The following is a 24,824-nucleotide window of genomic DNA, read 5'->3' as shown; positions in this document are numbered from 1 at the left end:
CCTCCCAGCCACTCGAACCCCCTTAATGAAACCCCTAAATTTTGAAATCAAATTGGGGGGAAAATTAGGGTTTTTAATTTTTTCGAATCAAACTCATTGATTTCAAAACGAAAACAACAATTAAATACATGATTTTGCAATTCAAATGTAAACAAACAAAAGCCCTAAAACAATTTCGACAATATTGTTCGAATTATGCCCAAATTCGAACCAATTTCGAAAGAGGGAGGTGGGTGGGTGGCTTGAGGTGGGCAGTGATGGATGAAGGGGAATGGGGGGTTTTTGGTTCGGGATGGGGTCGGGGTTGCGTAGGGAAAGGAGGGTCGGGGCTGCGTAGGGGGTGGGGAAAGGGGGCTGCGTAGGGAGGGGGTGGGTTCGCGCGCCGGCCGAAACTCTGGGTGTCGGCCGCCGGCAGGGGGAGGGAGGGGTGGCGGTTGAGGGGTGGCTATTTTTTTTTTATATTATTTTTAATTTATAATTTATTATTATTATTTTTAAAAAAATAATAAACTTAACGGAACCCTAATAGATTTCGTTAACGGGTAGCAAAATTTTTAAAAAGTGCATATGTTAGGTAGTAAAATAAAATAAAAGTTTTGGTGGGTAGCAAAATTGAAATCGAGTTGTTTCACAGGTAGCAAAAGTCAAAAAATCCAAAGTATAATCATAGACATAAGTTGGAAAGAGAAAGTGAAAAAAAGTACAAAACATGTGCAAAAGTCAAGGGCAAATTAAAAAGTACAATAAATAAAGTTTAAAAAGTAAGGGTATAATGATATTTATATACGGAGTGCTATCCAAAAATAGATAGAGAAACAACATTTTGAATCTCCAAAATAGGAAAATCAGAACTATATTATGACACGGACGGAGTATATTTTTAGCCCTTTGTAAAAAAAAAAAAACCGACGGAGTTTCCCAAGCATAGAAATGACCACCCAAAGATAGTGAGCAACTAGCCAACTAAACCAAACATATCAGCAAACGAGTTTCCACCCAAACACACTCCTTCATTCTCTCTGCATATTGTGGCGACTCTCACTCGATTATCCTTCGTTCTCCGTGACAGATTCTCCATGGCTACCGCTGCCGCAGCAGCTGCAACCTCAATCGCCAAACTCGACACTTCTGCCTTGGCCTCGCCTTTCCGACGCCCGATCTCTCAACTCCGCCTTCCTACTCCTTCACTTCGCCTCTCTCAATTTCGACCCTTGACCTCCTCCAATTCTTCTGGTATTCTTTCTTTTCTCTCTTTCGATCTCAATCGTTTTATTATTTTTTCTTTGTTTTTGAATTGTGATTACTGTACTTTATTATTCAGTTGATAGTGCCGTTATAGTTTCATTGATTTTAGAATTATAAGGCATTGTTATTTGATTTTGAATTGTATTCATCGTACTTGTTATTTCAGTTACATAGAACATATATGTATCGAATTTGCCTAATTCATAAAATTTTATAGTTGGAATGTTTGTTTATTTGACAATTTCAAGATTGCTGATGTCATTTTGCACTTCTGATTATGAGGAGTGTAGGTGGTTTTGTGACTTCCATTGCGAAATGCGAATGCGCCACATTTTGGTTAACTTAATGGAATGAAGTTGGGTTGTTTACGAAATCTTAATGTTGGAAATCATGTTCATATTATCCGATTGTTACAATATCTGTGGTTGAACTCATTAATATGCCGTTTTGCCCTATTTATAATGAGTAAAGGTTGTTGATTTGTGACCTTTTGAGTCTTCTTTGGGTGATGGAAGTATATGCTTTAATGCTAAGCCGTTACCAATGTGATCTTCCAGCAAAAAGATAATGCAATGTGAAGAAATAGAATTGTAATGTGTGCATCATCTATAAGTAAAAATAATTTAATTACGCTTTTTAACTTGTGTCAAAAAGTTTAATGGAGGTTTGTTGGAAAACACATCGATAATTCAGGTGCATACATCTTGATATGGTGCTATTGTTGGCTTGTTGCTTGGAAATTAGTACCAATTTGGACTTAATTCCTTAAAACACAAGAGTTTGTGTAATGGACCCGGTACCAGGAGCAACACTAGGAGACAAAATTAATTAAAGAAGCACAAAGGTGAAGATTTTTGGGCCTCTGCTCTCTGTTTATTTGGCAGCAGTAGATGACAAGAGCAATTAATATTAGGTTAATGATTTGTAATGTGGCTTTAGTAAATAAAGTGTTGTATAGTGAAGGCAATAGGACATTATGTAAATTGTGAGGAAACATGTTAAGCGTAGTAACCTCAAGTTATTTGTAGAGTGATAAACTGATAACCTAGAGTTATCAAGAGAGTAATAGCATCAAGCTATTAACCTATCCTTTTGTAACCTTTCAGCCATTTCCTATCAAAATATAACCTATCCTTAGTTTATATACTACTTACAATCAGAAAATCAGTCTATTACAGCTTGTGTCCAGAATTTATTAATCTGATATGCTTTTGATCTTGTCACTATTATCTAGAAATTAATTATGCATTATATTATTCAAAGTCGCTAAAAATTAAAGAATGTAATGTTTGTGCAGGTATATGATATAAGGCTTATAGTTAAAGAACATTTTGAGCTATTTTAAATGTTTAAACTTTAAAGGACTATAATGTTTCAAATATTGCAAAAATTATAAAAGTACTTAGTTTACATTTTAACTATCATTAGGTCTATATTGAATTATATTCATACATTTGGAACTCCCTAAACCTTGCCATGGGCAAATTCTTGCTGGGCGGTGGTGGTTGTTTGCAAGCCTTACTTTTTCTTGTTTGAAACAAGGGAAAGCTGTGTTATGATGATTTAATCGTTGCTATTAGCCTGAAATCCCTTTTGCTAAACATTGTCTAGTTTGCATTAGTTTTATTGTCAGTGTTTGCTTTAAGCATGGACTGTAGTCATTGCACTCTCTTTTTTTTTCTTCCATAGATATTTCTTTTAATATCATGGACAATACAACACTGGACTAATCTTCCGCGATGGGCCCAGGGGTGCTGATGTTATGCTGATGTTTTCATTAAACTTATACTCAGGTATTAAAGCCCAGGTTGCAACTGCTGAACAAGCTGCTGTCGATGCGGTGCAACAAGTTGAATCCCCTGTTGTTGTTGTCACTGGAGCTTCTAGAGGAATTGGGAGAGCTATTGCATTAACGTTGGGAAAGGCTGGCTGTAAGGTTTGTAGCTAACACATATTGGGTAATTTAGTGTAGCTAATCTCAAATTGAAGCTCCTACGGAACTTGATTTTGTTTCTTCCTCATTCTGTAAATTGTCTGAGTTGATAATCTTTACCCTAACTGAAAAAGGCTTGAAAGTAGTAAGGAGAAATGCTAATATTGAATTAAATATAACCTTTAAATCAGCCCCTACGAGTCCTAACCATTTGAGTGTGAAAGTTTTGGATTTTGAAATGAAATTTACTTAAAGTTGGGCAAATTTGATGTTGTGGTAAAAGAGAAATAATGAGATTGCAAAATATATCAAGACAATGTAACTTTTTTTTTTTCCTTCTGAGATTGCTGGAGGGTTTTCACTAAACTGGGTTTCATATCAATCAAAGCATGACATCTGCATATTGTTTATTAAACTTGAATTGGATGTATGCTACAGGTCCTTGTAAACTATGCGAGGTCATCAAAGGAGGCGGAAGAAGTATCTAAAGAGGTCAATATTTGTCTATTAAATTTTTTTGGACTTGTGAACTCAGAATTTAGATTTTAAATCATTGTTGCTTCATTTCTCACTAAAATATCTTTTGCTGTTAGTGCATTTGTTCCATGTCATCATTAATTTTTCTGTACTCATAGGTCCTTGACCATTTGCTTTTGTTTGTCTAAGGGCTGTATGAGTCTCCGTTGTGTTCCTATGTCACTAGGATTATATGAGTTTGTAAGTAACTTTCTGAGAGTTACGAGACCTAATGGTCTAGCTATCTAGATTGTTGTTGATTTCACTTGGATACAGTTTTAGGCTGTTATGTTAAAATACCATTGTGATGACCTGGAAGTCAGAAACCCTTGCTCAATATTAATATATTATGAAATACGTTTGCATAAATATAATATCAGAGATGAATGTTTTGCGAATCAAGTTCTCTTAGTTAATAATCTTTCTCTGAGACCATTTTCTCGTTTTCTTATTTGTTGGTTATTGGTTTGAGTTTTACTATAATACTTCATCTGCTCCCAGAATATTGCACCATACCAGATTTTAGGTATTGGGAACGGAAGGAGAGAGAGGCAAAATCATTAATTTGCCTTTGTAATTGAATTCAGTAACTAAAGCAACACGTGTAGGAGATATTTGTTTTCCTAAAATTGGGTATGGTGCAATATTTGTGAAATTTCCTTAAAATGTAAATGCTGCAATAATCAGTGAACAGAAAAAGTACATATAGTGTCAGTGAGCTAGTTCCGGTCATTAAAAAACAAACTCTTCTCTTAATGCTGTTGAACGGTATTGTTTCTGAAGTTTGAGTAATAAAGAGCAGTAATTGGCATAAAAGCAACATTGTTCCTGTTGTTGAAGCTTTGGTGATATAAATGCACATTTTATTATTTTATTTCAGATCTCTTCCTTTTCTTTTAGTTTTATGAATTTTTTTTTGTTTTAATATGCTCTCAGATTGAGTCATGTGGAGGTCAAGCTCTTACATTTGGGGGTGATGTATCAAAAGAAGAAGATGTAGAATCAATGATAAAGACTGTGAGCTTCCTTGCTCTGTAATAAACTTCAATAATTCTCCAAGCACAATTTCTATCTGAATATTTCTATTTAACCATCAGAGGAAATTTATTGATGGACCTTATCTAAATTGCATTTGCAGGCTGTAGATGCATGGGGAACTGTTGATGTATTGGTGAATAATGCAGGTTAAATCATTTATCTCTATGACCCTAATTTGTTCTCCTGAATATTATGAGTTGATAGATCTCATCTGCTATAGACTTTAAGTTTTTTTCTCAGCGAGAATTTCACAACCATAATGTTCCATGCTGTTTAGGTATTACACGAGATGGCTTGTTGATGAGAATGAAAAAATCACAGTGGCAAGACGTCATTGATTTAAATCTCACAGGGGTTTTTCTTTGCACTCAGGTTTGTGCAATCATCTATACTTTGCGGTGTGTGGTCTATTGATTATTAAGTTTGTAAGTATAAGGAGTTGTTTCCTTGTTGCAGGCTGCTTCAAAAGTTATGATGAAGAAGAGAAAGGTATTTGTAAATCTTGCTTTTCATGGTGAAGATTAAGCATGTTGAAAATTGAATAACCTGAAACTAAGAAGTATTAATATGATGTTAATCAAATGATGCTTATATGATTTTTGCTTTTTTTGAATTTTCCGTGACTCATTTACTTCTGGATGTTATTTGACTATATATACAGGGGAGAATCATAAATGTAGCTTCAGTGGTTGGTCTTATGGGCAGGCAAACTATAGTGCTGCAAAAGCCGGTGTTATTGGTTTCACAAAATCTGTAGCGAAGGAGTATGCCAGCAGGAATATTAATGCAAGTATTTAAATTCTTAATCATCATATAAGCTCAAAGTATATATGCAGTAAGAGAATTACGGGACATAGTTCCACCCCCCCCCCCCCCCCCCCCCCCCTTTTTTTATTCTCTCCCTTTGACATCATCATTATCACTGTTAATGTCATATAGATATCATTATATTGAGTATTGTGGTAACTGGGCATTTGGCTCACTGGTTTTGAGTAACAGTATCTAATATTTTGGGAGGAGAGGGGGGGGGGGGGGGGGGGGGGGGGACCTTAAACCTAAGCCCATGGAGTCAGATTTATTGTCCAGAATTAAATCAATACCATTATTGCGGCTACCGCCTACCACTCATTGTTATCTTACCATCATCTCCCTCCTTCACTGTTGCGGCCCCCTCTCCTCCCTCCCTTTTTCTCCACTGCCATTGCAATCAAATTAGGGGTTTACTGTATGTTGTGAAGTTTAACAACACTACAAACATGTGGTGATAAAGTGCTCCAGATTTAAGTATTGATTTGATCTGATTAGCACTTCTAGAATGCTAGGCGCTAGCATTTGGGGATCTCGTTGGCATTCCTTCATATTGAAGTTGCCCAGTGGAAGGAGTAAAGAGGGGAAAGTAGGTAGGAGGAAGAGAATTGGTTGTGTGTGTGACTGTTAGCACCAAAAATGGAGAAGTTGGGAGGAGAGAGGGGAGGAGGGAGCAATAAAATGTACAAGGGCAGTTCTGAAATTTTATTTAAAGTGAACCAAACACCCAGGGCTTAAGGTATATGTGTTTTAAGTATCACTGTACAACTATAGCTCGGACCAGATTTTTATATGTCTTTAGTGTTCTTATTCACTGTAACTGACTGGCAATGTTCTATAGGTTAATGCTATTGCCCCAGGATTCATTGCCTCTGATATGACAGCCAAGCTTGGAGATGACATTGAGAAGAAGATTCTGGAGAATATCCCCCTTGGTAAGTCATGAGTAGCTGGATTTTTTTTAAGAAGGGTGGTTTAACTATTTATACTTTAAAAAATTACAGTATATAATACAAAGGTGATTCTAATGTCTTGGAAAATATTTATAGGACGATATGGTCAACCCGAGGAAGTTGCTGGACTAGTGGAATTTTTGGCACTTAACCCTGCGGCGAGTTATATCACTGGACAGGTATTGCCGCTACTTTGTAATTTCGCATTTGATATGTTCAGTTATTGCGAACATATTGATTCAATATCTTGAGTGCAGGTTTTGACAATTGACGGGGGCATGGTGATGTAAGAGGTTCACTGGTATCAGATTAGCTAGTATTCATTTGGATTTACGGCCTGGATTGTGGATATTGAATAGAGACTGAGATATCAGATATGGAAGGAAACTAGAACTCTTGTCAGTTTTTCCTATCACTCTATGGCTCTATAGCTGGTAACCTTGACAGAAAGATTAATCAATATCAGATTTTATTGGTTTGCCTTGGAAGCAGGCATGTGCAAGATTAATCCAGATTCATGTTCCTAAAATTTTCCCTTCAAAAACATAGTTTTCCTCTAGGTTATGTTGTTTCAATTGAGAACGTTGTGAAATGAATTCTAATATTCCTTGAAAGTGATTAATCTTTCCACTGGAAGAAAACTGTCAAAGAATTCTGGAAAATGTTTTCCATGAGTAGACAGCCAGCTGAAAGCATTTTTTATTAAGATTTATCAGTGTTGTAACAGTTGAATTAAATGAACCCTGATGTTTTTAGAGTTTTGCATTATGTGTATTATTATGCTATCTATAACTTACAAATGCATAATGAGTGTTGTACGATTATTTTGCTGCCTTGGGGGCCTTACTGGTTACCGCAATTTCTTTGCACAGAAAGACTCCCCCTGTCCCCCCAGATAGAGCAAACTTGCTTGTTTTAATCAAGAAACTGTGTTTTCTCCTTGGGCAACGCCAGATTGCCCTGGGCAAATTCATTGTTTACTCTCGGCCTGTTCCCAACCAAGAGTAATCTGTCATATACTTCTATATATAAGTAGTTTCAACATGTTTTAATTTGATTGTCGAAGAATTAATTTATGCATAATGTGTGTTGCATATTCTTCAAATCTGACTAAATTCTTGATCATCTTTAACATTGCTTTCCCCAAACCTGTTGCAGATCCTATGCAATATCACCAATATGACTTGAAGTAATGTTATGCCAATGGAAGCAGCAGTGGGTGGTTGTCTTAGTGGTTACCATTAGCAGGGAGGTGTGCAACTAGTTTCGTTTAATGGTAGTTTCGTTTAATGGATGGTATAGGCTAGTAGCCCTAACCTTTTTTAGAACTTGTCTAAACTTCTTTGAACTTATTTTTGCTGAGCTCAAAAAAAGTGAATATTAGGTGATAGGTGAACCAAACAAAACCTTTAATTAGTAGTAAATTTTCTCACCTTCATTCCAAATTATATTTAGGCAAATTATGGTGAAAAAACATGTATAATGGCAAAACTGAGATAAGAGCAAAAAATTAATCTGATTTTCAATCCACTTACAAAGCAAACATAAGCCAAAATCACGCTCAAGAAAATTCATTTCTATTCGATCTGTACAAAAGCCCATATCCTTGAGTTTAGAGATAGACATCTCATTATAACACATAATAAATTTTATATAAATACTCAATACCCTCAACTATAGATTGCTCTCACACTATTGGAAGTGTGAACTAATTTTTCCTACTTTCCTAATAAAAAATTTACTGTACAACTGACAGATTTTTCTTCTGACTCATTGCAAAGTTGCAAACTAATCTTCGAACATACCCTCATCTGATATGCTGGGTGATTCTGTCCCATTCACATGAGGTTGGCTAGCATACTCAGCACTCAAGTCGCTTAGAATGCTGTAGTCAAAATCATCATCACTATCATCATCTAAACCTAAATCTTCGTCTGTCTGCCTCTCTGCAGTGTCCTTTGGTTGGGCTTCCCTATGCTTCATTTCCTCAATTGCGTCTTCATAAGACATTTCATACCAAACATTCCCCTTTCCAACAATAGATTTGTTGTGAGCATCTGTCATCCGCTCCTGTTTACTCTTCTCTGAGTTCTTTGGCTCTCCCCAATAGTCATAGCGATACAAGGGGTGAGAAGGGTCATATTGATCTTTGCCAAGAATACTGGGATCTACATATCTCCCTGGTTCTTGAAGTGGTAGGCCAAGAGCTCGGCGACTGCAATAAATTCGAGTCTTAGTACTAAGCAATCTAAGGACATGTTCAACACCAGAACAAAACTTTAAAGCACTTAGTTTGTTAAATATAATTTACATTAATGTCATTTCTCAAAACCCTAGTATAAGTTGGCTTTCTTCGTATGATGACTGCATCCAAATTGTCATATTGTCCATAATTTTATATTCCAATAATTGAAGAAACACCAGGCTTTATATTCTTTTAGTCTTTGTTACCACAGTCAGTTTGCTCTTACCCAGTTCTTTTCTGGGATGCAGGTGAGGAGGGTATGGGTCAAAGGCCCGAAATAAGAAAAAAGTTTGTGTCTAATGCACCTAAGAGTAGTGAAAATACCAGCTTATATCTCGCAGAAGAGCTTCTCTTTCCTCAAACGAACGACGCCAGTGGATTAAATCATACTCATCCATCTCTAAGTTTCGTCTTAGTTTGTGAACTTTGTAGTTCTCCCCTCTTTCTTCTGCTTCCTTTTGAAGTCTATTGTGAAGCTGAAGAAAAGGAAAACATGTATAAGCAAAGCACTAAGATAATGCACACAAATGATAACATCTCCTTGGTAATTAGGTAACAAAACTGTGCCAAAACTTGCTGTCTTCTACATCATGTTTTTATTCATAGTGGTGGTATAAACTGATTATCAATGACCATAGGCAACTAAAATATGTCAATTTGTTCAGTAGTCCAATAATTTCTTTTCCCTCTGCGCATTCTCTTTAGTTTTTTTTTTCCCTTCCCTTTTAAAACGGAGGGGTAGAGAAAATGAAACATCTAAAAAGAGGAGCAAGTGATCAACCTGACGCTCAGCAAAAGCTGATTCCAAATCAAGTTCCTTGACACTTGTTTTCTGTCAACCACACGAAGAACATCAGTAGTAGTACTGCCAAACACGCCAACTCAAAACTATAATTAGTGATTTGGCAGACAAATTATGCTTACCAATATTGTTTTTGGCAACAGTGAGTTTTTATAATAAACTTTTGTGTGTTCCACACTATTTTGCTCATCAAACTCTTCTTCATCAGTCAGTTCTGACAGTTTCTTCCCTTTATATTTGTCAGGATTAGCCTCCATATCATCCAAGATCATCTGCTCAGCTACATTAATCTGCCACAGCTGCATGATATGGAAAAAGTAAATGGTTAAAGAACTTATTCTTGCAAGCAGGTTTGACAATTAATGGGGGCATGGTGATGTAAGAGGTTCACTTTCTTCTAAATTTCTCTCTTTCTAGATACGTATCTGATTTATGTCAAAATTATCTAATCTACATTCCACACTACTTGCAGTGGCTCTTCAATTCAACAAAATCAGTGCATAGACTGTTGTTTGTTCCCTATAAACAGAATAGTTATACAACTAACTGACTAAGCTATGTACTGTTTCTTCAAGATACAAAGTTTATCTTTTCATTGAATAACGATTAAAATATTTAAGATGTAAACATAAGATAGTGAAAGAGTCTGGAAAATCAGCATCAACCTTGTTTTTACCTTGTCAACATATGGATGATCAGACAAAAGAGACTCTTCTTCTACTTTGATTCCTAGATCTTTTCTGGGAACAGGAGGCCTTCTACAATCACGCTGAATACAAAGCAGCTTCAATTTAGAGTACAAACAGGAAAAACTTTCAAATAAGATAAGACACAATCACCTAAACACCTACTCGCTTATATCTATTAAAATCACCGCATGCAAATGTGATTTGTTTGAGAACAGCTTTAGACCATTTAAAATTTGAAATCAAACCAAACTCCAACTTTCAGCAGGGGAATTAACAACTTGAACAATGGATCCAACTTCTTTTCTTATAACAATTTACTAAAGGTATTAAACATAATTTTTACCAAAGCTAAGAGATCATAGATGGAGAGAGGATTTTCTGAATTGAGGTTGATAGAAAAACCAATGAAAAACAAAGCCGAAGGTTAAGATTGGAATGAAGACGTACCCTTCACGATTAATAACTGCTAGCCGGAATTAGGTTGGTCATTAATTAGTAATTGGGACGATATCCTAGATGCCAAAGAAAAGTCTAGAGAGTGGATAGGTTCATAGACAAGTCAAAAGCGATTAATAACTTCAAAATGACTCTTGTATATATATATATAGGTCTATGCTGGATTGCGGCTAGAGAAAAGTTCGCCAGACATTGCTTTAGTTTTTCAGATCAAGGATTGAACTGTAAGGTTTGTAACAACCTCTCTGCAATCATAGACTTTTGGCTTCTTTACTACTGACATAAGCTACGGAAGGGGGTAAAAAGCCTTGGAGAAACAATGGGTCAAAGAGTTAGGATACATCGCCAAGACGCCAAATGTATAGTGTGAGACTGTGAGCAAAGTAGCAAACATTGCAAATAAGCATCAATGTTTCTTGGTATATAAAACACAGCAAGCTATGGAGAGAAGTAATATACTTACTCGTAATTCATCAAGATTTGTATCATCATCACGATGAAATATTGGTGGATATTCAAACCTTTGAAAGCTGCAAAATGGAGACCAATGTTTTGAGTAAGGAGAATTCAAGCATCAAATTATTGACAAGCAATTGCCAATAAAATAATAGAGTACTAGAGGAAATTAATGAGGAAGGGAACTGCTTACATAAGATGATCAATGTTTGGGTCGACAAAACGTAATTCAAGAGGAAATCTATACCGATAAGGATCTCTCTTAGCCTGAAATGCAAAGTAACATGTCAGACACAAAGCCATTAATATGTCCAGTTACTAGCAAGATAAAGCACACTGGAACATGCAAACATACAAATTTGAAGACTAATTGACAATCTGTTTATGTATCTGAAGTCTTTAATCTCCCTTGCAAATTTCTATGAAGTATTTAGTATCCTTAGATTTAGAAAGGAACATAAACAGCGCAACAGTTTACAGCATCAGAACATGAGGAACCTCTGACCAATTTGCATCATAAGCAGATGTATTATAACAGAAATTAGAAAAAGACTTTGATAATGGGTCTCTTGATTCAAGTTCAGGTGCTGCTTACAGAACAACACAAACACACAAGTGCGAATATAACACACACAGACTACACACACACACACCCCAGAATAAATTATGATGCATGAAGTTGAGGATAGAATGGATAAATAATAGTCCCACACCCACGTGCGCGTGCGCGCACACACACACACCGGGATAAATTATGATGCATGAAGTTGAGGATAGAATGGATAAATACAAGTTTGACTGCTCATGAGTTCATGTCACAAGTCCTGTAACTATCTCAAAATTCTGTTGCAACTCCATATGAATTTAGAGCAAAGTTAATAAGGCAAGCTTATAACTTGTTATAAAAAATGAGGGGCAATATTGATAGGAGTGCTCAAAAGTCAAAATGTGTGGGTCCTCAGTTCTTCAAAGAGGAGGGTTAAACAAAAAGAAGCAATGCACAAACAAATATTTGAATTACTCACCAAAATCTCAACCATAACATGCATACCAACTTTTATGTGCTGGCGAATCCAGTACCAATCATTGTTTTTAATAGGAACCCACCTGAAACGGATGGTGCACAAAAGCATATTAGTAGGGAAGACTCTCAGACAAAGGTTAGGTGCTATAACTAACAAAGGCAAGTATTTGCTAAGAATCAACTTAGCTTCAGACAGATTCAAAGACCAAATATAGAGATTAGGTGAAGAAGAATAGAAGATGAACATTGGTGGATCATATCTAAAAAACAGCAGTAGATTAGTTTGGTATATGCTTTCGAGAGGCTTGCTCTCTCCCAAATCATAAAATACCTAACAGAAAACTCTCAATTATGTTTAGCATATACCCTTCCTCTCTCTAATCTGGATTATTTTATGAGTTTCTACCTTACCTAATTAGTTAATCCCTTTCTCTAAGCCAGTTGTTAACCATGGAACCAGTTCTTAGAAATGGCAGGGGTTATCCATTGGGGATGTCCTGCTGCCAATTTACAGCACCTAAGGTTTCTTACTGACTTTCAGCATAACACATAAGTGCACTGTGCTCAAGGAGGAGAAGATAATAGAGCAATCAGCTTCCTTTGGTATCATGTTGGTGAGTTTTCTGGAGAGGTGATTGAATCTTTTAGATCTGGGGTCTTGTGATTTTATTTTGCGGGAGAGAGTAGCTTCTTACCGATGGGATTACCTATAACCAAGAATTCTTTTCTTATATGTACAATGACTGCAGTGCTGTTTTTCTTTTTTCTTTGACCCAGGAGGATTGTTGGCCCTCCCTCTGCACGCCTCTCATTTCCATGTTATAAAAATTTACATTATGAAGAATAGTGCATGCAATTTCAATATTCATATAACTGATGTAAGAGCCACAAAAATCATATAGATAAAGAAAAGTGTTATTTATGAATGATACTGCGTAAAATCAGAAAATTGTTTGTTTGGATAGGCTGCTTGAGTATGTAATATGTGTAGGAACAATTCACATTGGACATACTATGCCCAGGATAACGAGTAGCCGGGATGAAGGTTAATTTTATCAATTATAAGAAAACAGATTTTTTTTTATCCTTCCTAGATGTATCATTTTTCCGGTTGCACAATAAGTATCAACTAATCAACAGATTTTACCCAAACCACAATAAATTGGGGAAAAACACATTTCTCTCACACTGAAGCACAATTATAATACAACTATATTACTTGTTTAAAACTCCAATATAATGGGTAAATAGTTGCATTTCTTTGTTTTTCCATCTCATACATAATGCACCAATATTTTTCTCTATTATGATGAGATGACAATAAGTCAACGAGTATAAAGAATAGGGAGAACCAATCGTGTTGTGTTAAGTATTCAAGTGGAGATTGGAAGAAGCGGAGATTGGAGTAAGGATAGTAGAGGGTTGAGGCAAGGGGATCTTTATAAGAAGAAAGGGAAGACCAATAATGTCTTGGATGGAATGAGTTTAAGGACATGGAGAAGTTGGGTTTGTAGAAGCGTATAACATTGGACAGAAAGGAATAAAAGGAGAGGATCATGGTTGGTGAGTTCTGAAAATAAAATCTTGGCTCATGTCGTCGACACCATCTTTGGGATTGAGGATTTGGTTGTGTTATTGTTTTAATGAGATGACAATACTACAATAGTGACAATTAACAACTATATTCTCCTAACTAATAAATCAATGATGTATACCAAGCATAAAATTGCAAAGGGAATATTAGAAGATGATACTAAAACTATGATAATAGTTACATATGGCCAACACACACACACACACACACACACACACACAAAAAAAAAAAAAAAAAAAAAAAAAAAAAAAAAAAAAAAAAAAAAAAAAAAAAAAAAAAGGTTTCTCAGTTTTCACAAAGTGGCCCAAAGGAACTGAAAAAAAATTCCAAAGATTTGAAAGAGTTCTAATTGGCGAGTAAACTAATCATACACACAAGGAAAAAAAATCTTATTGCAAATGAAACAAGAAGATAGGGGTATTCAGTTTTGTAAACTAGGGAGCGAGGGTAGAAGCTTAATTATTTAAGGAAGAATTGACAATCATGCAGTAGACTACATACAACAACAACAACAAAACATTAGTCCCAGAATGATTTGGGGTCGGCTAACATGAACCGTCATGAGGAATTGCATTTTTCAACAAAACTAGAGAAACAAATGAACTAAAAAGGTTGGATTGTGTTCTTTTCAATGCTATCTCAGATTTAAGAAAAGGGAGTAAAAAGCAATATAGAAAGAAGGAAAGAAGACCAAGAAGATGGATAGATTACCCTTCATACACTCCTCCAATGTCCACAAATGCTCCTTGATATAGATGTAAAGTAGTCACCTGGCCAAAACAGATCTGCATCCAAAGAAATAGTGTCAAGTGTGATCTGTTACGTGAGTGCAATTGCAGGCAGTCATCAATTAGCCAAGAAAAAAAACCAGTTAGAGATGGATGGATGAATGTAACATCCACATTTGATCAGGAGACAGAGAGCATCTCACTCAAACCAGTAAAAATCTAGAGATTGGTGGTCCAGCAGATACCAGTAAAGAAATGCAGGCCATACTTCTAATTAGAAAGCTTCATCTACAGTTATAGCCAACTACTCAAGAGAGTCCAGAATAACTTACTTGTCCAGGATAATAGAACGGTAGTTCATACTGCAAAAATGGAAATTGATGATCAATCAAGGGCTCTACATGTCATGTAACAACATATAAGTTATAATTAGTCAATAAACAACAACCTACCATTCCCTCCACATAATCTTTTCCTCGTTTCCTTCTTCCTGGGTGATAATCTTGATCATGCTGCATAAACATTGATAATTTCAAGACTTGAGCAATATGAATGAGTGAATCATTCATATTAGTTACAACTCACAAACAATAGCAAAACCATAGCATTAACAATTACAATATACCAACCAAACAACACGTTACACAAACTGAAGCCTAAACAGCATAAATCAATAGGCAACTTCTAAAGATCTAACCTAATTTCATCAAAAGATGCCACACAAAACTAACACATTACGACAACACTCCCTAATTCATCTACAAATTGGCGTGGTAGATATAGAAGCACGCAACCTTATCCTTAGAATTGTTAATGTTTCACTACTCTAGCATGATATCAACATAATCTAAATTGGGTCAATCATAATCTAAAAACTAAGGAGCAAAATTCCAATTACAGAATCATTCAAATGCCTTGAAAAAGAATATAATTTTGGGTTCTCATAAGCCAAATGTAACACATTAATAAACACAAATTCATGGCAATAATGCTCAATTTATTGCTAGAAAAACAAGAGATAGTGAGAGAAAAACAACCTCATAAGACTCTTCTTCCAATCTATCCTTGTTATACTCAACCCACTCCTGGTATTGCTTAAGAAACATTTTATACCTATCCATAGACATCCCTTCTTTTTCCCTAATAACATTATCCAAATCCTTGATATCAACCCTTTCAGCCATCATCTTATGACCTTCCCTAATAAACTCCAGCTCCTTCCTATCAACCTCCCAACCCCGAGGTGGCCAATCGCGAGGCGCAACGTGGCGAACAACCAAGGGGCCATCCCAGTAAGTCTTCAAAGGCTCCAAAATCTCACCCTTAATATCAAACTGTTTAGCAAAATAGTCATCCTCAGTCAACCCCATTTCCTCCATCTTCTTCTTCCTGTAACTGGGTTTCAACATCTTGAATGCCTCAATTGTTTCAGGGTCTTTCAATGCAACTTCTTCCCCTTCATTGAGTGATTTTCTGGCGAAATCGGCTTCAGGAGAGAGAATCTCCTCCCATGGCGCCCAACCCCGCTCAACCCAGTTCCGCTTTCGGGCTTCTTCCTCGGTTTCCGAGTCTTTCGGCCCGAATTGCTCGAGGAATGTCTCGTCAACTGGGACTTCATCGGGAGCATAGGCATTTGGGGGTTTGGGAAGAAGAGAAGAGGTTGAAGAAGAAGAGAGAAGAGAGAAATTGGGGAAGAAATTAGGGTTTTGGAGATTGGAAATTGAGGGTTTAAAGGGGGTTTTAGAGAGGAGAGAGAGTGGGAGGAATTGAGAGGTTTGAAGGATATGCATGTTTTAGTGCAGAAGTAGAGTGAAGAAGAAATGCTTCACTCATGAAGATGGAGTAAGGTTGGTGCTAATGGATAGAGTTGGTTTAAATCGTTGCGCGGGTTTAACATGCATGAGGTGTTAATTCGGGTCGAGTTGGGTCGAGTTCAATTGGGTCTATTTGGGTCGAATTTATTTCGAGTTTGAGTTATCACGTTAAATTATTGTGTCTAAGACATTCAAGTCGAGTTTAGTTGGGTCGGGTTAGATTTAACACCTCTGTTTTAATACAATTATTTATTATGTTTTGTTATGACCTTACTACCTTAGGTGTTAATATTTGTGTACCATATAAGAAAGTTTCAAATATGATTAAACATTTAAACCATATTATTATTAAATCATTGGGTCCATAAACCCCAAATTTAGGGGCTCTGACTCTCTGAGGCAGCCCTAAGGAGTAAGGACATGAAGAGGCTGCCCCGCTTCACCCTTCCTAACCCACACTTTATATTAAATTGCTCAATGAGTACAAAACTATAAGCTCTTGTAAAGATTACTAGTGATAAAGAGAGAAATATGTTGGTGTCAATTTGGGTAACTAAGTCAAATTCGATTGAGTCGGGTCGGAATAAGTCTAGTTCGAATTTGAATCATGTTAAATTATTGTGCCTACATAAACAAGTCAAAACTGGATTGAATTACCTTCGGATTGGATCGAGTTGTGTCAGTTTTTGACATCTTGACATTACTACTCCGTACTACAACCAAAACTTGCGTTAATCTAACGTTTGAACATGAAAGGCCATAGTGATCATGGTATAATAACAAACCAATTAAGAAAAACTCCCCTTGTAATGTGAAACCTTGGGGAGAGGCGATTAAATTAGTACTACAAGAATTCGCTGTTACACATCAGGTTGCCTATAAACCAATTTTCCTACATAACTACGTCAAATTAAACATTAGTGCATCATTACATATTAACCACAAGATAATCCGCTAAAAAAAAATAGCCGGATCCAAACAGAGAAGTGGTTAAGGCTTAAGAGAAGAATCTATAGGTTTTGAATTGAACTATGATATCCCTTACAGCTCCAATGGGAGATAATATTGTCAACGACACGCCGAAAACGATGCAGAACTGCAATAATAAATGATAAAGTTTATAAGACTCAATTGAAAATATAAACAAATACCCCGTAACTGTATAAAGATAGAGCTTGGAGCTGAGAACTAACCCAATTACAAAACCAGGATAAACTGTATCTCTTGGGTTTGCATATTATTAGCCATATAATACAAGGAAGCTGCAAGTCAAGTAAAATGATAATGTGTGATCAACTTCGCAAATTTGATAGCATTAGTATATGGTGTAGTGATAGAGACTCACATAATATGAAGTGGGTGCGAAGGCTATTCCTCCTAAGACGCTTAGAAGCGAGCCAAAGAATGGAAATATTATCCCAATGAACATGGTTACCGCTGCATGAAAGAGTACAAAAATTGTTATCAACAACTCTAATGTTTTATATACTTATTTTGTCATGAATTAGTAGGACATAGTAGTGAAAGAACTACATTTTGTGTTTTAAATCATGTTTTCTAATACAAGTATATATTTATGATTAAATTTCTAGATATCTCGTCAGTAATTAAGCAATGAATAAAATATGAATAAAATATTAACTTGATCCAATTATCATTTATAAGGCCTTCATTCTTTGTAAGATCAAGAAGTACTCTTGTACAAATGATTGTGTATTTTTATTACCAAGAAACAATGTTGGGTGGAAATTTTGAAAGTGGATATAAATATACTACATACCAACAAATGAAGAGCGAGTTAGAATGCGAAGTGTGCTACTAGGTTTACACTTCATCTTCAACACAAGAAATGACTCGAGCATGTCAAATATTGGCATTGCAAATACCTACAAATAGGAGTAAACTATAGTAAGAAGAATGAAATGATTCTCAAATATAAGACATGCTAACAATAAAAACCATAGTTTCGAATTTTGTACCTGATAACTACCGATTACATGAATAACAACAAATATATTGGCAGAGGCGATAAGCCAACCTGGCTTCTCAAGCGAGATGAGGATGTTATCTTCAACTTTGTTACCAAACACAAGGTAACCAACAAAAGCAATTGGAAAATAACATAGAGCCACAACTATATAAGCAAGAAGAGATCCTTTCCACATCGGTAATTTTGATGGAATCTCCGAAGTTGAAGGGATAGTTGCTTGAATCTCCAAAACAACACTATGTCCTGAAAATGCAAATGCTACTGTTCCTAATCCACTTAAAAAACCAAATATATTCCCTGCACTCGAGTGATACCTGCTACCATAATCCGTGTCTGGTTGTACTCCTCTTAGTGCCGAAGCTACCCAAGCAATGGCCGAATAACTGAAATAATCATGTTCATACAAATTAAAAATTAAGTTTAGGGTGCATCATATATGCAGAAAATCTAGTGTAGACCTGGTCCACAATAATATTATTGTGGACCTAAGGTTTATACACATGTAACTGACATTAAATTCAACATAGTGACCCCTAATTTTGATATAGTAACCTTAGTTTTAACGGGTAACCTTTTTAAAAACTTGTGTGACCTTTAATGTTATGATGAACTTAAATTACGACATTATGATGAATAGTGACCTAATTTTAATATAATGATCTTTATTATTCATATTAACCATTATATTAAATATTTCATTTAAAAAATTAACCTCTTATAGCTTTTATAATGTCACACTAATTTTTATTTCACATAATCACCTTTATTTTAATATAGTCACCTTTTTATTTTATTAATAAAACAATCCTATTGTCTCTAATGTTGATGGTCCATAATAAATTAGTGTGAACCAGGTCCATTTAAGAATTTGTATCGTACATGACCCCTAAGGGCCCTAATAAGGTAAAAAAGCAGGTCTTCTTTTAAGGGTGAATAAAGCTTCATTTACAATTTTACATTATAGTTCCCAATAATATAATCAGCATATCCAAAATTTCCAAGTTACAATTTTCAAAAAAGTAATTAGATATTGTAATAATAATTAAATTGCACCATCTTATTGATTATTGAAATATCAAAATCCACCTATTGCAATGAATCCTTGAAAATTAAATAGTACAGTACTCACGTAATAAAAAAAATTGGCTTGTTTAACCTTTTGAGCTATTCATTTTTTAATTTAGACCATATTTTTATACACCATTGTCACCCTAAGTCCCTAACACCGTACCAATGCATACTAAACTAAACTTAACCTCAAATATTATTTTATTTTTTGTTAAATAATAAATAGCTAGTAATAAAATATAATTCATAATATCAACTTTTTATAAATTTTAGTACTGTAATTTCCATTTAGTAATGTTCAAAGTTATTCATGGACATGAGTTCTTGGCTAAAACATGTCAATTATTTTGAGAGAGAGTACAAATTAGGCCTCTAATAATTTATTATTATTATTATTATTATTATTATTATTATTATTATTATTATTATTATTATTATTATTATTATTATTATATTTTTACCATGAGCCTATAAATGTCATCATTAAACCCTTAATTCCATAAATAACATGAATAAACAATCTACCTGAGGGACATAATAGCAGCAGCAAAGGAAACACCAGCGATGGAGTTGAAGTTAGGTAGGTTAGACAAGAAGAATTGAACGACAGCAAACATCATGATAAAGTATGTGAGCTTGATGGGTTTGCAGTCAGGACAACTGATGTTGTAGAACTTCATGAGTGATCTTCCTGCTGTTACCATGTAGATGACGTCACAACCTGCTTGAACAATCACTTGTTGAGGCACCACAAGCCAAAGCCCCACCCTATCTCCGAATGCGTATTGTCCTAACTCATGATACCTATCAAACCTTTTCCCCGGTACTATTTCATGCATTTCCACCATTTGCCATAATGTATATAACGTTACCATCCATGACAATACTAATATTGTCACACCCGGACCCCTGAAACACATAACAATAATTATCCATGTTTTGTTCGTCGATCATCATATTTCCCTAATAAGATCATTAAATTAAAAATTCAGGTGTCTTATTATCATGCCATCTTAATTAATTCTAAAATTTCGATTTTCAAAAGCTTAGGTGCAGTGTAAGGCAAAAACAAAAATAGGATGATTAATTTACTAGGTTTATTTATTTATTTTTTTTTCTAAAAATATTTTAAAAGAAAAAAGCAAATTTTCCCTTTCACAAAGTTAAAAGTGTAACGAAATATAAACATGTATGCATTCTAATTTTTGGACTTACAGATCGCACCAGGCCACTAGGGGAACATGAGATGATCCACCACTTTAGATCGCCTGATCATGAGTTGTAGGACAAACAACTCAAATCTTTAGAGCAATACATATGCAAAAATAACAATTTCGTCTTCTTGTAAGAATTAATCATGGTATACTTTTAATTAATTAATTGTCTATTTGATCATTAGATTAGTTTTAAGAACAATTGTAAATAACCACCACTAAAATCACCTAAAATTAATTTGCTTACTCTTTTAAATTTGTTTATTTAAAACCACCCGTAAAAAACTTAGAATCACTAATAATAATAATATGATTGGTAAAAGAAACTTGTGAAATTATGACGATCCCAATAAACAAATGTGATCATATAATTGAAAGGTGATTTTTCAAAGCATAAATGAATTGAAGCTAGATTTATATACATGCAAATGTGAATTACCTAGCAACCGAACAATATAAAATGGTGATTGGAAACGAAAAACGTACCATCCAAGTTGAGACATGGCATAAGGAAGTCCTAGGATACCAGCGCCAACCATACAAGTAATATTGTGGATAGCGGAATACCACCATTTTGCCGTCCGATTCGACGTTATCGGAAGCCAATCGTTGATATTATTATCATGTTCTGCGTTTTCCCTATCATTAACCACCATTATTGATGTTGTTTATGTTAATATTATAGATCCTTAATTCTTGCTGCATCTACTTCTTTGTTTCAAATGTCACAACATTTTTTTTTTATGAAAATTTTAATCTATTTTTGAGTTTATATATATGGATTTTAGCCATTGCTAAGACGTGTGTTTATTAATTAACTTCCTTAAAGTTTTCTGTTTTTAAGACACGTTTATTGAGGTGTCTTCTAACTAATATTTTGTTTGGAGTTTCCTTCATGTAACAATCTGAGGTCGAAACAATTTTTTGATTATTACGAAGTATATAAAAATAATTTTTTATAAAAAACACAAGGTTATCTAAGCTGAATAAATCTAAGTACTCCATATTTAGAATGTTGTTACTATAGTATAGTACTGCTTTTGTCCATTTAAAAAAAAAATAGTACTGCTTTTGTCCGTAATAAAAATTTAACTTGTCTTTAAACACATTTTTAGTATGGTTAAATAACACAAATTTGGATAGCGGGATTTATTTGTTTGATAATTTGTGAACTATAAAAAAGGTGCTTTAAATTCAACTATTTTTAAAGATTAAATACAAAATTATTATAATAGAGACATAATTAAAATAATATTTTTTTTTTGGTGTTTAGAGAGCCACAAGGGCGGGGGTGAGAATTGATCTAGGACCTCCTAGAATTGGAAGGAAGCTCTAACCACTTGAGCTATATATTCCACACTCTAATTAAAACAAAATTATTTGATTGTGAATAAATAATTTATGGAAAAAAGTAAATAAAAAAATGGTGAATAAAAAATTCTGGAAAAAATTATCATTCATTGTTTATCGAACACAATACACATATTAGAAAATAAAGTAGTGTATCATTATTTCCTAAATATACGAAGTAGATAATCCCCTAAAAAAATCGGTGGGATTGAAATTTTTTAATGTCCTATTATCCCTAACTAAAATCTAACATTGATCAAGAAAAAAATTTATACGATCCAGCTTGCATTATGATATCTCTTATAGCTCCAATGGGGGCTAAGATCGTCAGTGATGCGCCAAAATATAATACAGAACTGCAAGGTAAAAAAAAAAAAAAAAAAAAATATTAGAATAAGTACTTGTATAAAAATAGGAACATAAAGGGAAAAAAAAAAATTTAATGAAATTTGAAGTTAAAAACTTACCCAGTTGCAAAACCAAGATAAGCTATATCTTTTAGGTTTGCAAATTATCAACCACATTATGCAAGGTAACTGTAAAACATATACAATGTATTAGTAAAATATAATATCAGACACATTAAAAAAAAAAAAAAAAAAAACAATATATGAAAATTATGAAAGATTTGAAAATATAAACTTACATAGTAAGAAGTGGGTGCAAATGCAATTCCACCTAGAACGCTAAGAAGAGAACCAAAAAATGGAAATGCTATTCCCACAAACATAGTAATTCCTGCAAAAGGTATCATATAATAATTTTATTATTGTTATTGTATTACAATGAATTACAATGTAAAAGTATTCCATCTTAAAAATTGACAATTAATATAAAAGTTAATTTTTCTTAAAATGAATATGATTTATGATTATTTGGTGGTTTTCATTTGTATTTTATTTTTTATTTTTACAAGCATTACCTACTTGATAAAATGAATATATGAAAAGAAAATAAAAAAACAAAAACAACTTACCGACATAGATAGAACGGGTTACTAGGCGAAGCATGTTACTTAATTTGCGTTGCATTTTTTGCGCTATAAAAGATTCGAGCATGTCGAACATTGGCATTGCGTAAACCTAATAACCGAAATTTATTAGGTTTTTTTTTAATGAAAGATTTGAAAAAATTATAGTAAAGTAATTTATATTTCAAAATACCTGATAACTCCCAATGACGTGTAGAACAACAAAGATATTGGCAATAACAATGAGCCAATCAGGTTTATCGAGTGATATCATAATGTTGTCTTCCACCACTCTTCCAAATACAAGATAGCCAACAAAGGCTACCGGAAAATAACATAGCATCACCATTATGTAGGCAGCTAATGAGCCTTTCCACATGGATAATTTGGAAGGTTTTTCTGGAGTAGAAGGAAGCGTAGCTTGAATCTCCAATACTACATTATGTCCAGAAAAGGCAAATGCAATTGTTCCCAACCCGCTCAGAAATCCAAAGATTTGAGCTGCATTAGTGCTATACCTACTCGAATAACTTGTATCCAATTGCACTCCTTTTATAGATGAAGCTATCCAAGCGATGGCAGAATAGCTAGATTTAATGAAAAATATTTAGTCAATATCCAACACAAAATATTTTAAATAATCTTTAACAAATTAAAAGATCTACTCTCTCTTAAAATAACATAGACATTTTAACTAGCTATAAATTTAAAATTCTGGAGTAAAACATATAAAATTCAATTGATAAATTGAAATCCATTAATATTTGGTTAAAGTTAAATTTACTTATATGTATACGTATTTCCAAAATTACAAAATCATTAAATAAATAAATAAACTGTCGACAATTTTCTTTAAAAAAACATGCTAATGAGAATTTCAAAACTCAAAATCCCGTTCCAAAAAAAAAAAAAAAAAAAAAAAAAACTAAAACTCAAGTTCCAATCCATTAATAGTATGGTGTTAAAATTTCAAAACTCAAAATTTACAATAATGACAAATAAAAAACTCAAGTCAGAATCAATGCAATTAAAAGATGTGAAAACTCACCTAAGAGACATAATAGCCGCAATGAAGGAAATTCCGGTGATTGAATTAAAATTTGGTAAGTTGGATAGGAAAAATTGAATTAAAGCGTATAACATGATAAAGTAGGTACGCTTAATTGGGGTTCCATTTGGTACTAGAATATTGTAAACTTTCATAAGGGAAGTTCCTCCCGTTATCATATACACAATATTACAACCAATCTGACAACAAGACGCCCACCCCACCAGCTACTACCTTGGTCGAAATCCAAAAACATACAATTACCTCCATTAAAAATCACTGGAAACCACCCAAAAAAACGTAACCCAAAAACAAGAGACACAAACTTATGGCTCTAGCCATTAAAAACGGTGAGTTTTATGCTGGAAATCGCTGAGTTCGGTCGAAATTGACGCCGGTAGTTTTTTGTCGGTGCTCAGTTATTATTAATTTCTATACTGTTATTATTGGTTTGTATACTGTTATTCTTGATTTTTATACTGTTATTCATAATTTATATATTGTTATTGAGAGGAGAGAGACTACATTTTTACAACATGAATAAGTTTTACGTGAAATTACATTTTTACCCCTAGTATGGGCCCAACGAGCCCATACCTAGTAGTGATCTATCACTACTCGGAGCTTATTAGTTTTGTTAGTTTAGTTTTAGTTTTATAATCAGCTTTCTTGATTCTTGCGTAGAATGGTAGTAGGAAATCAGCTTTTCATTAATCTTCTCTTTGTTTTAGTTTTAGACTTTTAGTTTGGTTCATCCGTAGTTAGTTTCCAACTTTTATTAGTTTAGATAACTAATTTAGTTGACGTTGACTTTTGTTTTTATTAGTTGCTTTAGATTTTGCACAAATTTTTGTATGTTAGCCACAATTATAATTATTATTATT

The 24,824-nt window shown here is 34.2% G+C and overlaps 3 protein-coding genes and 1 pseudogene across 4 annotated transcripts; 1 reads left to right on the top strand and 3 right to left on the bottom strand.

Moving 5' to 3' along the window:
• Nucleotides 1-957: 957 nt before the first annotated feature.
• Nucleotides 958-7,247, top strand: LOC145599487 (3-oxoacyl-[acyl-carrier-protein] reductase 4-like; annotated as a pseudogene). The gene is made up of 11 exons (XR_014103773.1): nt 958-1,233; nt 3,039-3,181; nt 3,617-3,670; nt 4,631-4,711; nt 4,833-4,878; nt 5,010-5,104; nt 5,189-5,221; nt 5,394-5,518; nt 6,381-6,474; nt 6,589-6,671; nt 6,750-7,247. The product of XR_014103773.1 is annotated as a 3-oxoacyl-[acyl-carrier-protein] reductase 4-like (transcript).
• A 742-nt stretch (nt 7,248-7,989) lies between these two features.
• LOC145599476 (protein PLASTID TRANSCRIPTIONALLY ACTIVE 10-like) lies at nt 7,990-16,333 on the bottom strand. Its single transcript, XM_081655853.1, has 12 exons — nt 15,524-16,333; nt 14,939-14,998; nt 14,819-14,848; nt 14,470-14,543; nt 12,166-12,247; nt 11,334-11,407; nt 11,148-11,214; nt 10,216-10,308; nt 9,662-9,838; nt 9,519-9,569; nt 9,062-9,213; nt 7,990-8,707 (listed from the first exon to the last, which is right to left on the bottom strand). Exons 1-12 carry the CDS (start codon nt 16,274-16,276, stop codon nt 8,281-8,283), a joined length of 2,040 nt encoding a protein of 679 aa, XP_081511979.1. The 5' UTR covers nt 16,277-16,333; the 3' UTR covers nt 7,990-8,280.
• A 964-nt stretch (nt 16,334-17,297) lies between these two features.
• On the bottom strand, nt 17,298-21,198 carry LOC145586526 (lysine histidine transporter 1-like). The gene is made up of 7 exons (XM_081643380.1): nt 21,059-21,198; nt 19,884-20,267; nt 18,280-18,673; nt 18,081-18,186; nt 17,646-17,737; nt 17,494-17,562; nt 17,298-17,396 (listed from the first exon to the last, which is right to left on the bottom strand). Exons 1-7 carry the CDS (start codon nt 21,109-21,111, stop codon nt 17,298-17,300), a joined length of 1,197 nt encoding a protein of 398 aa, XP_081499506.1. The 5' UTR covers nt 21,112-21,198.
• A 993-nt stretch (nt 21,199-22,191) lies between these two features.
• LOC145574510 (lysine histidine transporter 1-like) lies at nt 22,192-24,210 on the bottom strand. Its single transcript, XM_081632321.1, has 5 exons — nt 24,205-24,210; nt 23,941-24,140; nt 23,086-23,479; nt 22,390-22,458; nt 22,192-22,278 (listed from the first exon to the last, which is right to left on the bottom strand). Exons 1-5 carry the CDS (start codon nt 24,208-24,210, stop codon nt 22,192-22,194), a joined length of 756 nt encoding a protein of 251 aa, XP_081488447.1.
• Nucleotides 24,211-24,824: the final 614 nt, after the last annotated feature.

The sequence above is a fragment of the Chenopodium album genome, chromosome 2, assembly GCF_948465745.1.
Source record: "Chenopodium album chromosome 2, dcCheAlbu1.1, whole genome shotgun sequence".
Lineage (NCBI taxonomy): Eukaryota > Viridiplantae > Streptophyta > Magnoliopsida > Caryophyllales > Amaranthaceae > Chenopodium > Chenopodium album.
Note: the sequence above shows the minus strand (reverse complement) of the source record. Positions and strands in the feature narration are given on the sequence as shown.

What these genes read in the sequence shown, in the direction of transcription:
- LOC145599476 (XM_081655853.1), bottom strand. Translation starts at nt 16,276, where the DNA reads ATGCATATCCTTCAAACCTCTCAATTCCTCCCACTCTCTCTCCTCTCT. An exon ending in AAGATTATGTGGAGGGAATG is followed by an intron (nt 14,849 to 14,938) that starts GTAGGTTGTTGT and finishes CCATTTTTGCAG; the next exon opens with TATGAACTACCGTTCTATTA. An exon ending in CGTTCTATTATCCTGGACAA is followed by an intron (nt 14,544 to 14,818) that starts GTAAGTTATTCT and finishes CTTTGGATGCAG; the next exon opens with ATCTGTTTTGGCCAGGTGAC.
- LOC145586526 (XM_081643380.1), bottom strand. Translation starts at nt 21,111, where the DNA reads ATGGTTGGCGCTGGTATCCTAGGACTTCCTTATGCCATGTCTCAACTT. An exon ending in GCCATGTCTCAACTTGGATG is followed by an intron (nt 20,268 to 21,058) that starts GTACGTTTTTCG and finishes TATGTGTTTCAG; the next exon opens with GGGTCCGGGTGTGACAATAT. An exon ending in ATGTAATCGGTAGTTATCAG is followed by an intron (nt 18,187 to 18,279) that starts GTACAAAATTCG and finishes TCCTATTTGTAG; the next exon opens with GTATTTGCAATGCCAATATT.
- LOC145574510 (XM_081632321.1), bottom strand. An exon ending in GCGGCTATTATGTCTCTTAG is followed by an intron (nt 23,480 to 23,940) that starts GTGAGTTTTCAC and finishes CATTAAATCTAG; the next exon opens with CTATTCTGCCATCGCTTGGA. An exon ending in ACGTCATTGGGAGTTATCAG is followed by an intron (nt 22,459 to 23,085) that starts GTATTTTGAAAT and finishes TATGTTTTACAG; the next exon opens with TTACCTTGCATAATGTGGTT.